Source organism: Bactrocera latifrons, unplaced genomic scaffold (assembly GCF_001853355.1).
Source record: "Bactrocera latifrons isolate USDA-ARS-PBARC rearing strain unplaced genomic scaffold, ASM185335v1 scaffold_210, whole genome shotgun sequence".
In the NCBI taxonomy this organism is placed as follows: Eukaryota; Metazoa; Arthropoda; class Insecta; order Diptera; family Tephritidae; genus Bactrocera; species Bactrocera latifrons.
The window spans coordinates 121577-134122 of NW_017535631.1; the positions used below are offsets into that span (position 1 = coordinate 121577).

Here is a 12546-nt window from a genome sequence, read left to right on the forward strand (position 1 = left end):
TGTTGCCACAGAAAATCAACAGATGTCGCCCGATGCCAATTAGCTGAATAGCTTACGTGACTCCCTCGCAATTTGACGTTTGGTTTTTGCCAAATTTTGACAGCAGCAATTGCTTCATAAAAAAATTTTAAGCGAACGTTTTTGTTTTCACAAATAATACATAGAAATTAAGTTAAGGATACAACATGAATTCGGCGACGAAAGTGAGTAAAATAAAAAATTGTGCGGTTCTTTCCAGCGTTGTTGGTCGGCTTGAAAAACCAAWTTTGTGGCGACTATTAATATAATGCCAATAATTAGGCGGCATAGCTTCCTTTGGTTGATTTTCGGCGCGCGTATTTTGCTCAAGAGTTAATAGATTCATTCGTGCCGAGGTGTGCAGAGATGTTTTCGTGGACGGACAGTATTTATTTCGGTTTTTGTTTTGAAGTGTGCTTCTAAACAATTGACCCTCGACGCCGCACCTCAACGCTGGAGACCCGTTAGTGGGTCGGTTATATCGTTTGGAGTATTAAAACTTGTAAATTACTTGCAGGTTGGCGAAATATTTACAGCCGCTGGCCAAGCTTTTAGTCGTTTGGGAGATTTAACAATGCAATTGCATCCAAATGCTGAATCGCCATCAGGGTAAGTATATTGTTAAATTGGAAAAAATTATGTTTTGTGTTTACTTGTAAAATTTCGTAGTAATTTTATATAATTGTGGAAAGGAAAAAAAATATATTTAAGTGATGTGAATATATATAAGCCACTTTAATATGCTCTGTACAAATTTTAGTGCAAACTATAGCTGAATAAATTTGTATATAAATATGAAACATATTCAACAAAATATTGTATAAAAATTCCGACTAGGGCACTGTGTCTTTTAGTACCAATACAAACATTTTTAATAGTAAATAACAAAGCACATGATAATATTTTATATAGTTCCTTGAAAATATTTAAAAGAATTAGTACATATAAACATATTTAGTTTATCAGAATTAATTTCCTGTCACCAATTCTCGTCCAAGTAARATTTCTATTCAAATATTTTTTTAAAAAGGTTAAATATGCTAATGTTCGCTTTGTTCTCTCGCTATATTCCATGTCCATCTTTAATTCTCAACAAAAATAAACGCGCTAATTTAATATAATTTCTACACCACATGCAGCAAGTGGACCGAAGAGGAGATAAATATGCTACACTCATCCATACTACGTTTTTCGGATGATTTRAATAAAATAAGCTCAAGCATTAAAAATAGAACAGTGTAAGTTTTACAATACAAAATTAAAGTCATTTTGAAAAATTTGTATCTTAGTAAGGATGTAGCGAGAGGGCATCAACAATCAGACTAAAAAATATCTAAAATGTATCTTTCTTTCTTTAATAGTTCTCAAATACGACAAGCACTTAAGAAGAAGGCTTTCGAAGATGCCGGTATACCAGCCAAACAGGTGCCTGTGCAGCAAGTACAACATGTCATACAAACAGTGCAACAATTGCCAACACAACAGACGCATGTTGTAAAACAGCAAACAATACAATTGAATACAATACAGCAACAGCACCAAAATGTGAATGTAATAACGCAACAACAACAGCAGCATCAACCACAACAAACGCAGTCAGGAACACCACAAACAGTGCATATACAACACGTTCAACGTATATTGCCGGTGCAGGCAACACAGGTCTCMCAGCAGCAACAACATCCCCAACCAACATTAACTGCGCCACAATCGCTACAGACATCACCCAAACAAATTATCATACAACAAACCAGCGCAGCAACACAAATCATACAACAACCACAGACTACCACAGTAACGCTGCAGCAATTCCAACAATTGCAACAGCAACAAAAAGCATTGTTGGCCGTATCAGCAGGATCAACAATGGCTACKGTGACGGAGAATGTGGTTTTACAACCTGCTACGTCGACGCAAATGGCGCAGGTGGTGCAGTCCGTACAACAACAGTCAGCGCAGCAGCAAACAACGTCGCAACAAGCTTTAGCGGTGGCTAGTAGTGCTGCTGCCATAACTGCTGTGGCGCCATCGACAGTTTTGGTGCCAGCTACAGGTGTTGTAAGTGGTGTGGCTGTAACGACTACCGCACCGCAAACTACAAGTTCTATAGCTTTGAAATCTGGTCCAGATGTGATGATGACACTGAATCGTATCAACACACAGGAGCATGAAGAAGAATGCCTACCCGCTGATGTGGTCAAATTGGATTTTGCCAATGAGGAGGTAACCGGATGAAATCTAGAGAATGCGGTGGCGAGCGATGTTGGTGTAGGTGGTGGTAGCGGCAATGGCGATAGCGTGGAATGTGTGACGGTCGAAGATGATGATTATTATTTTTTCAATTCAAAGAATTAAATAATTTACGTATAAATTGAGTACATTAATAGAAAAAGGAACTGTTTCAATGAATTATATTTTAATATAAATTTAATTTACTATAGTTCGTTTTACAGAATTCAACTGTTTGACAAAACATGAAATAAATTTAGTTTCATGTGCAAGTGRGAACTACGCATAACTCAATATACAGTTGTATTTAAAAATCATTCTTTATAAAATTAACATCATCTATATTTAAGTTTAATGCAATCATTAGTAAGGCTTATACAAATTAGTGCCAAGTTTAGAAAAACTTTAATTCTCTAAAGATTGTAAATTGCACASCTATACATTAAATATCTTTTTATTAGTATCTCTTCGACAGACATTATAATCACCCATGAGTATTGTTGTTAATTTTTTCTATTATTTAATGGCGAAGGCTGGTGTGCGTTTGATATGTACAAATTGAACAAAGGCCATAGGCTTAAAAAATCGTAACAAACATTTCTAGATCTATGTAAAAACTTTAATAAGAATAAAGTCTTAAAAATTGGCATTGTTGAAGGTACTACATTTTAAGCTATTTTACTTAAAATAAAAGTCATAATTTTGTATAAAATAAACATGAAATCTTTAAACTCATTATGTTTGAATAAATGGATGATAATATATAATTAATATAAAATTGCAAGTTGCAGTTAATATACATATACAAAAGGTAATGTTCAACTACGCRAGCTCCTCAAAATACATTTTATAAGCTTATATTGTTTAAACTTACCAACTAAATATCAGTACTTCGTCTATGGAGCCAGAATGATATTATTTAATTGTATTATCGGAGGTGTATTTATTATTATTTGCAATTGCACTTAATAATTTCTTGTTTGTATTTTTTCAGTAATTAACTGTATCACATTTCACCTCACTAATTTACACATATTTATTAACAATTATTAATTTGCTCAACAAMCAATGAGAAAAACTTTTATTGCACTTTGTAATGATTTTATGCTATTTTTAAAGAATAACATTTTTTTGGAGGCGGTTCAACTTCGCTGTCGCACAGCAAATGGCGGTTCCCGAAATTTTTGTTTACTTGCTTTAACTTATGTGCACATACATATAATATTTATAATTTATACGTTTCATATAGCTACTTATAGCCTAAAAAATACGCGTTAAATGTGCACAGTAGTAAAATATTTTTACAATTTTTATTAAATGAATTTTAGTAAATTTCACACTAATCTTTCGCAGTCGCAGCTTGCCCGTTACACTTCGCGATTATTMCCGAACAACGTTGAATGGCGATTCAATAAGAATATTTGAATAATTTTTTGCATTTATTTATGCCAGCAACAAATTGTATTATATTTCGCTTCACTAATTTACACATAATTATTAACAATTGTATAGTATTTTGTAATGATTTTATGCTAGTTATTAAAGAGAATAACATTTTTCTCGGACTRCGGCTCAACTTCGTTGTCACATTGCAAATGGCGGTTCGCGAAGTTTTTGGTTACTTGCTTTAAATTATGTGCATATATAATATTTACAGTTTATATGATTCATATAACGACTTATAGCTAAAAAATACGAGTTATAGGTACACAATTGTAAAATATTTTCACAATTTTTATTGAATATTCAATTTCACACTTATCGCAGTCGCAGCTTGCCCGTTACACTTCGCGATTACTACCGAACAACGTTGAATGGCGTTTAAATAAGCATATTCGTTTTGAATGTAATAATATGATTTTTTATTATTAGGATAACATTTTGTACATATGCATTACACCTTGCTAATTGTATTTTAGATATTCAAGATTTTTTTTTWTTAAAAACAAGTATTTACCCACGCAATAGAACACAATTTAAACAATTTTAGGCATCAATGTACTTTTCATTGAATTTATGCATGTCAAAACTTGCTCACTGCTCATCACGATTACTACCGTACGATGACGAATAGCGCCCAAAATGTATTAATATCAAATTTAGTTAATTATATACATAGTCTTTGTATTTTATTACTTATTGCGCGATTGCACTATTTTTTTACATCTGAAATTTATGMGAAAAGTTAAATTTATAAACGCAAACTTTGCGCTGTTACTTCGCGTTGGTTWACGGCAACTCAACTCGTCGGTGAAAAAAGAACGGATACTGACGAGAAAACGTAAAAGCAGAAGAGGAAATAAGGTTGCTGTCTGTGATAAGAATTTGAGTGCAGGCAATGAAAAATCAACTAATTGCGATTTTAAGGATTTGTGTATTCCAATTTGTTTACAGTATTAATTTGTTAACTTATACACAAGTTTTACACAATTATATTGTATTTTATCGTAWTTTTGGTATATATTTCGTATTGAAAATATTAGAAAGTAAATAAGTTTAAATTGACGAAAAGAATTTTAAAATACATACACCCTGTTTTGAAATGATGGCGATGAAAATAGTGGCTAGTTTCTTATACACGCCGCAAGGACTACCGAATACGGGGAAATGATGCTCATTGAGCTTTTTTTTTAAAGATAGTACTTCTTGGAAATTGGGTTAACTCACGTATTTTAATGAAGCACAATATCTGAAAATTATGAACGTTGTTTTTGCAATTAATTTTTGAAAGTATTATCACAGGAATTTACTATTTTATTTCGCGGCGATGAACGACCCGTCAGCTCGTCGAGGAAACAAAACGGAAACTGACGAGAATGCAAAACAACGAGAGGGAAGTAGGGTTGCACGCGTGAATATAAATATTTTGAAATTACAGGCTTTAGATTAACTATATATTTAAAATTTAATATTTAAAATAACACTTATATGTATATGCTCAGTTTAATTTTTTTTAGATATATTTTAATTTTATAAAATATTTAATTTAAGTAATTAATTAATTAAATTGGGATTCCTTTGAATCAAACTTAAATTCATAAGCAACGCTGTTTCGTTTTTTTTTTACTTTTGTCATAATTCGTTTTAATAACGAGTAAATGCAGATATGTTGAAAAGGAATWGAAAATATTGAATGGGCTTCTTAATTTTAACAAAATGTAATATTTTATAACTTCTTAAATATTTGTTTTTTTAAGTGAGTAAACTGAAAAATTAGTTTGATAGTTATCTTTTTTGGCGTGTAAACGAGTGAAATCAGCAATTTTTAAGAAATGCGATTTTGTCCTCAACTAGCTGCACATTTATCAGATCAAATCGAGATAAATATCTTCGTATACCTTTCATGTAATAAGAAATGCAGCTATGAAGGCTATTAGAGCTTCGGTGCGGCCGAGTAATCGTCTTCTTTTAAAGTGACAAGTGGCATTTTAAATCTTTTAATACAAAATTCAAACAATTTCTTTGGTGTTTTAGCTGCTTGTATTTTTTTCGAATGAAAACTTATATTTAACATTGGATTATATAAACATTCGATTATATAAATAAAATATATATGTAACAATTAATGATATTCATAGTAGTAACGATATGGATCTGAATACTGACTAACACCGCCAGATGCTGTCGGCTGATTAGGTTTGTTCACCGGACGTATTAAGTACGTGCTGCGTCTGTTTTCAGATATAATAAAAAATAAATATTAAAATAAATAGTAYATAAAAAGCAATTTTATGTCTGCCAGCACTCACCGATTATGATCGCCTGCATGTACCTGAAAACTGGACTCTTCTTGATGATCGTGTGAGAATAGTTTCTTTAACGCAATAATACCGGCAATTGTCAGCGCCACTTTGCTAATGACCAAAGCTTTTGTAGCGATCGCCGCCAAAGCCTTCAGRCCAATAGGTCCAGCAATGCCCATGGCGGTGAGTAATGCCGCAATTACATATTTCACATGACCGCCATCCTTATCCTTCTTCTTCTTATGGCCACCACCATTATCCCCACGTCCTTGACTCATATCCATTTTTAAAGCATGCGTACGCGTCAACTTATCAATTTTGCCCAGCAATGCACGATCGATCGTACTCAATGAGCTGAGCGCGCGTCCGTCGGTTAGCGAACTGATAATACTTTCTTTCTCGGTGCTATTCTGCTTCTCCAAAACAAGACCGTCCACAATTTTGATGGAGTCCTGTTCGAGTGCACGCGAAAGCGCGTTTAGTGCCTTCTGTTTGAGACAACCGATGAAATCATTCTTCTCCTGACAATCTTCATAAACGCGTCGCGCTATCATAAATTCCGGCCCAAACCAACTGTTGGTGGTAGCGGCGCGTCCTTGACGCTTCGCAAACTGTGTGTGTTTGGCTTGCGTCTGCTGTGGCTGATTGTGGTTCCGGCGCTGTTGTATCTGTTGGCGATGGTGGTGTCGTGCTGTTGCTGTGTCGAGTATTAAACTGATCGCGATYGYTATGAGTAGCCACTCGATTGTGTTGCTGAGCCGCATGTTGCTTGTATAATTCYTTAAAGGAGCGGGGTGTAGTTTTGCCACGAGTATCCTTACGTCCACCTGCTAATCCGTTTCACTARTCCACCTTGTTARCTTACAATCTAGCTCAGCTGCTGGAGTTTAGCTCAGCTCCGCTCAATTTYAGCGCAACGTCAAATTCTAAATGCAACTGCCGTTAACTTTCTGCACGCTGCTAGCTTTTATAAATTGCGTTTTGACGTCTCGACGCCTTCCAGCAGCATTCGAGGCACTCGCTCGTAAAGAGTTGGCGTGCCATCATGCCATTTGATAGCGTTCGAAATCTACGCCAACATTGCAAGTGAACATGTTTTAAGATCGCCCTCATCACACTATTCATTGGCGATTTTAATTGCGTTAAGTAAACAGCTATTCCACCACGAAGTTCTTCAGTTTCAGTAGCTGTTGGGTGCTTGGCTGCTTGGCTGCTTGTATGTTTTAATTTTATGTTTTGGTGTGAGTGCTTTTTCAAATCTGCTGACATGTTTCTGTTATTCAACGGTGCAAACAAACACATTTTGTTTTCTTCACTGCGATTCAATAAAATATAATCGCGTAAAAGTTTGTAAAATAATCTACGCAAATAAATTGAAATCAAAAGATCGACGGCTAATCRTTTTTTCTTTGCTTTCTTCGGTGATTTGTGCAGTCTTCATACTTCAGTTGCTTGCACTTTTTCTTTGGCGCGTCGAAACTCATAATYTAAATACACTACCGCGCAACTGCGTAGCTTTAAAGAATTTTTATGATATCCAGTTTCAGCAATTACAATTRTCATAGCGGTTATGAGTAACTTGCCACCAGAAAACACATGATCYTAAACAAAGTATGAAAATGTAGAAGCCGACGAGCTTTTGCTAGAGAACATAGGACCTTCTTCGGGGAACGACAAAAAGTAGTTTTTTCTGGAGTAAAATAAGTTSAAGTGAGGAGAGTTCTCTGACCGCCATTCACTTGAGARTGACCAGAAACGATTMTTTTACATATAAGCTCAAGCAGCTAACAACATCCGGTWATAGACCAAGTATCCTCTGGGTAGCCAAAGAACATCAGTTTGAAGGCGAGGTAAAKTGAGAAAGCGAACCATCTGTCCCTAGGGTTGTGCGCTGGGTTTGGTACCCGCCACGTAAAAAACGCCCCCCCATAAAARCGAAACAGCAGTCTTTCGCGCTGCTCGGCTATAACCGTTTAAGCGGTGTCTACTCCAATAAAGAAAGAACACAATTAGTTCAATCTAGAAGGAACCGAACAACAATTACCAAAAACCACGTGATCTACGGCAGAGAAAGGTAGAAAGTAAACTTCTTGAAGGTTTAACAGAGCTCGACCTACTTTTACCAAAAATTACACGAAGAGGATAAAAAAACGGTAGAAAGTAGTTATTTTTCAACTAAAAAAGTTCAATTTAGAAGAATTCGATAAACTTTTGTCAGAACTCATGCAATTTCCAACATGCAATGACGAGAAAAACACAGAACTTGATTTAAAGAATGATATAAAACAGTTTTATCCGAAGTAAAAAAAAAAAAAAAAAACTACAACTAGATCAAATTTTGCCAAAAATAACATGTTTGGAAATAAAAAATAGCAGAAATCAGTTTATTTTTCTGAGGTAAACAAAATACAACCGACAAACTCTTACCAGATAGCATACAACGTGGACCAAAGAATGACAAAAAACATATAAGGAAATTCAGCCKCGGGAACAACGTTACCTTAGATAAGTCATGGAAGAGAATAGCGTTTCCTGAAAGCAAAAATAAGTTTAACCTAGAGGAGTTGAACGTCTCTTGCTAAAAATTATATTTTCCCATGTAAAAAAGTTCAACCTCGGGGACCTGATAAAACTTGAGCCCTAAATGATGTATCCAACGTTTGTCAGAAAGTATATTTTCCGATGTAAAAAATTCAATTAGRAGGAATCTGATAATGACAATTACCACTATTAGTACCTTCGAAAGAAAGGATATGTTTTTTAGAATTTTAATATATTAATGTACCRATTTTTTGGACTCATTAATAAGTAATTACAAATAAATTCAAGGAAACTTTCATCCAACGATATCACCGAAAAACGGTCGCATTTAAAGAAAAAAAAAATTGTGGTTCCAGTGAGCAATGCAACGCGCCACAAGTCAGTGAAAACGAAGGAAAAAATCTATGAATTGCACTTTGAATTTTTTCCGCAGCCACCATATTCTCTAGTTGTGGCCTCTAGCGATTACTTCCTATTCTCAGTTCTCAAAAGAAATGCTAGCTGGAAAGAAATTKATACTGTGGCCTATTTTGAAGCAAAAGACAGATCCAGATTTGCCATAATTTTACTATGGTAGGCCAAGGACTTTTCAATTGATCTATTATTTATGAAAGCTTTAGTTATTTTTTTTTTTACTTTTATATAATTTTTTGGTTTACAATCTATAACAACTTAATTTTTTGAGACTGGGTTGAACTTATTCTGTTGACCGCCAGTGTATTTCTAAACAATTTTTTTATCAAAATTGACACGCTTGCACCTGTAGCACAATTTTCCAATTAATCAAAGTTAGTTGAACTTAATTAATTAGCCACAAATCTTCGATTATGTTTGGTGTCTACTCTTACGAAAATAATATTTATTTATTTGTGAGAAAAATAGCYATGKCAGTCTGTACAGGTTGSGCCAACTTTTTTCAAATACGCTGSCGAAGAACTGATAAGGAGTATKCATCAGCTTCTTTGTAGGATATGGCCGGACGAAGGCATTCACGAAGATTGGAATGTGAATGTGCTCTGCCGATTCCACAAAAAGGGAGAGACAAGCCTCCTCAACAACCCATAAAAGATTCTATCGARAGTTTTGTGTGGAAAATTAAAGTCCATCGTCAACAAACTGTTTGTACCTTATCAGTATGGCTTTAGACCTGGAAAATCAACAACTGATCAGATATTCATCATACGCCAAATATAGAAAAAGACCCGAAAAAATAGAGTCGACACACACCACCTCTTGCTGTTTTTGATAGCACGAAAAGGAGCTGCCTTTATGCCATTATGTTTGAATTYGGTATCCCCGCAAACTTAAACGGTTGTGTAAACTGATATTGATCCAAGGAAGGATCTCTCCGAGTCGTTCGAGACCAAACGAGTTCTGTTTTCTTCAGACTGGATAAGGAATCAAAGCAAATGGGCCTTGTAGTGAACGAGGGCAAGAAAAAATATCTCCTGTCATCAAATAAATAGTCGTCGCATTCGCGACTAGGCTCCCACGTCACTGTTGACAGTGATAAATTCGCAGACGTATATATTTTGGTTTATCTTGGAACCAGTATAAAGAGCAACAGCAATGTCAGCCTGGAAATCCAACGTAGGATAACTCTTGCTCTTTGAGAAGCAAAGTCCTCTCTCGACAAACAAAAACCAAACTCTATAAGTCACTCATAATACCCGTCCTGTTATATGGTGCAGAGGCTTGGACGATAGCAACAACTGATGAGTCGACGTTACGAGTTTTCGAGAGAAAGGTACTGCGGAAGATTTATGGTCCATTGAGCATTGGCGACGGCGAATATCGCATCCGATGGAACGACGAGCTGTATGAGAGATACGACGACATTGGCATAGTTCAGCGAATCAATAGCAGAAAACTCTCCAGCTCTGAAAGTATTCGACGCATTAGCTACTGGGGGAAGCAGAGGAAGACCTCCATTCTGTTAAAAAGACCATATGGATAAGGATCTGGCATCGCTTGGAATCTCCAATTGGCGCCACCTTGCGAAAAGAAGAAACGACTGACRCGCTATTGTTAACTCGGCTATAAATAAGAAGAATATTTTGAGATAATTTTTTGATACCCCATATCTATTTCTCTTGACTGCTTGCTACTGCACACTAAATTTGGGAGATTGAATTTAATTTGCTTAAGAATCAACTCTCATGCACATTTGGTCCACTAGTCCAGTGGGTGAAATTGAATTAAAAACCGTTATAATTTTGTTTTCAGAGCCACAACTAAACATATACTCGTATATGTGTTGCTATACCAAAAATAGCATTAACTCGCAGCTCTAACTTAGACCGTATTTGATCGCATGAATTTCTTCGTGCAATGAGCTTGAAGTGCTTGCGTGCGCTCGAAATACTTTTGCGCATGCGCTTGACTGGCGTTTAAAGAAATTTTCTTTGCGTGTCAAATTAATTGTTGTAAACAGGCTAGCGGCATTTTGCATGTAAAGTGTGTACTTCATAAATGTAATATATAAAATATTGCGGGTATTAGTCCGAGTGTTAAGAGTGTTAAAGACACTTTCAACTGAAATGTTTGTTGAACATAAACTTTTATTGAAGACATGTTCAGTACTTTCATACAAAGTAGTGAAAATGAAGTGAATTGAAAGGTAAACAAGCAGGAAAGTTTKAATTTTCACACGATTGACCATTACATACTCGTCTGTAAAAGGTTCAAGTACTTTKAAGCCAACTCCGGACGGATCTGGGYTGTTTTGTGMTGACTGCTTTGAGGTGATTGTTATTCGAATTTGGATTGAATTTGATTTATACCTTCTGATTAAAAGTGACTGAAAAAGTCGTAGGCAGTCAAATCTGCTGGCTTAGCGACGACTATCGAGAAATCGCCGAAAAGTCAGCCACAATCCTGATAGATTAGGATGGCGCAGTATTAAGGTGAAAAATTCATAATTTTCTACACTCAAATGTGGTGTACTATGCATATGACAAGTTCCTTCACGTAGGCCTCCACCTCAAAATAGTTAAGTGTTATTCTGTAGTGATCGTATGAACTTGTGGAACGAATTCATGCCGAACGACATCACTGTAATCAAAGAAAACGATGATCATCACTTTGACATTTGACCGACTGATTGAGGACAGTTTCGTCCTCAGATTCTTAAAACCACTTCTCGTAYTGGTGACGAATGATGAGAGAAATTGAGATCCTAAGGTATCTTTTGATTACCAACCCGATTATTTTCAAGAACTGTTTCTTTAACGTWATCGTCATTAACAGAGGTGAATGGATGACTCGTATCAAGCAAGTTTTCGTAAGAGTTTAAACCTGATACCTTTATTTAGAAAACTTTGGATCCACAATTATTATATAGAATTAGGATGGAGTCATGTGTAGAAGTTCACGCAAGTGAGGAAAGTTCTCTGATAGCCATTCATGTGGGAGTGGCCAGAAACTATTTTACAAATGGCTCAATCAGCTCACGACTTCCGGTCTTAGACCAAGAATCTTCTGGGTACTTTGAAGGCGAGCCAAAAGGAGAAGGAAACATCTCTACTCAGGGTTGTGCGCTGGGTTTTGGACTCCCGCAACATAAAAATCTCCTCCAATGAAAACTAAACAAAAACCTTAGATTCAGGGTGGGAGATAGGCCGAAATGCGTGAGTATGAAGACTTTAACAAGCTCGTAAATTCTAGGAAAAAATTAGACAACTAACTGAAGGTTTCAAGACCGGAGCATATTCTTATTGAACCCCCTGAGGGATCTAGTAAAATTGTAGAGGGAACACTTCTCCTGCCTGCTGAATTGGCGGTGAAGACCGTATCAGGATACGGCATCAGCTTCTTTGTGGAATTTAGTCGGACGAAAGTACGCTCGACGATTGGAATTTAAGTGTGATCTGCCCAATCCACAAAAGGAAGATCTGATAATATACGCCAACTACCGTGGGATAACGCTCCTCAACATCGCATATAAAGTTCTATCGAGCGTACTGTGTGAAATATAATTAAATAAAATATAATGATTATATAATTAAAGCCCACC

At 35.8% G+C, this 12546-nt stretch overlaps 2 protein-coding genes across 3 annotated transcripts; one reads left to right on the forward strand and one right to left on the reverse strand.

Annotated features, from left to right (window-relative positions):
• The first annotated feature begins 97 nt into the window (after positions 1-97).
• LOC108968366 (uncharacterized protein DDB_G0285291) lies at positions 98-2963 on the forward strand. Of its 2 annotated transcripts, XM_018932354.1 has the most exons (4): positions 98-203; positions 536-627; positions 1158-1256; positions 1380-2963. In XM_018932354.1, exons 1-4 carry the CDS (start codon positions 186-188, stop codon positions 2251-2253), a joined length of 1083 nt encoding a protein of 360 aa, XP_018787899.1. In that variant the 5' UTR covers positions 98-185; the 3' UTR covers positions 2254-2963. The 2 variants fall into 2 exon arrangements, with proteins under 2 accessions (XP_018787899.1, XP_018787900.1); XM_018932355.1 differs by lacking the exon at positions 1158-1256.
• A 2772-nt stretch (positions 2964-5735) lies between these two features.
• On the reverse strand, positions 5736-6926 carry LOC108968368. The gene is made up of 2 exons (XM_018932356.1): positions 5997-6926; positions 5736-5918 (listed from the first exon to the last, which is right to left on the reverse strand). The coding sequence occupies exons 1-2, from the start codon at positions 6752-6754 to the stop codon at positions 5810-5812; spliced, it is 867 nt and encodes a 288-aa protein (XP_018787901.1). The 5' UTR covers positions 6755-6926; the 3' UTR covers positions 5736-5809.
• Between the last annotated feature and the right edge of the window lie 5620 nt (positions 6927-12546).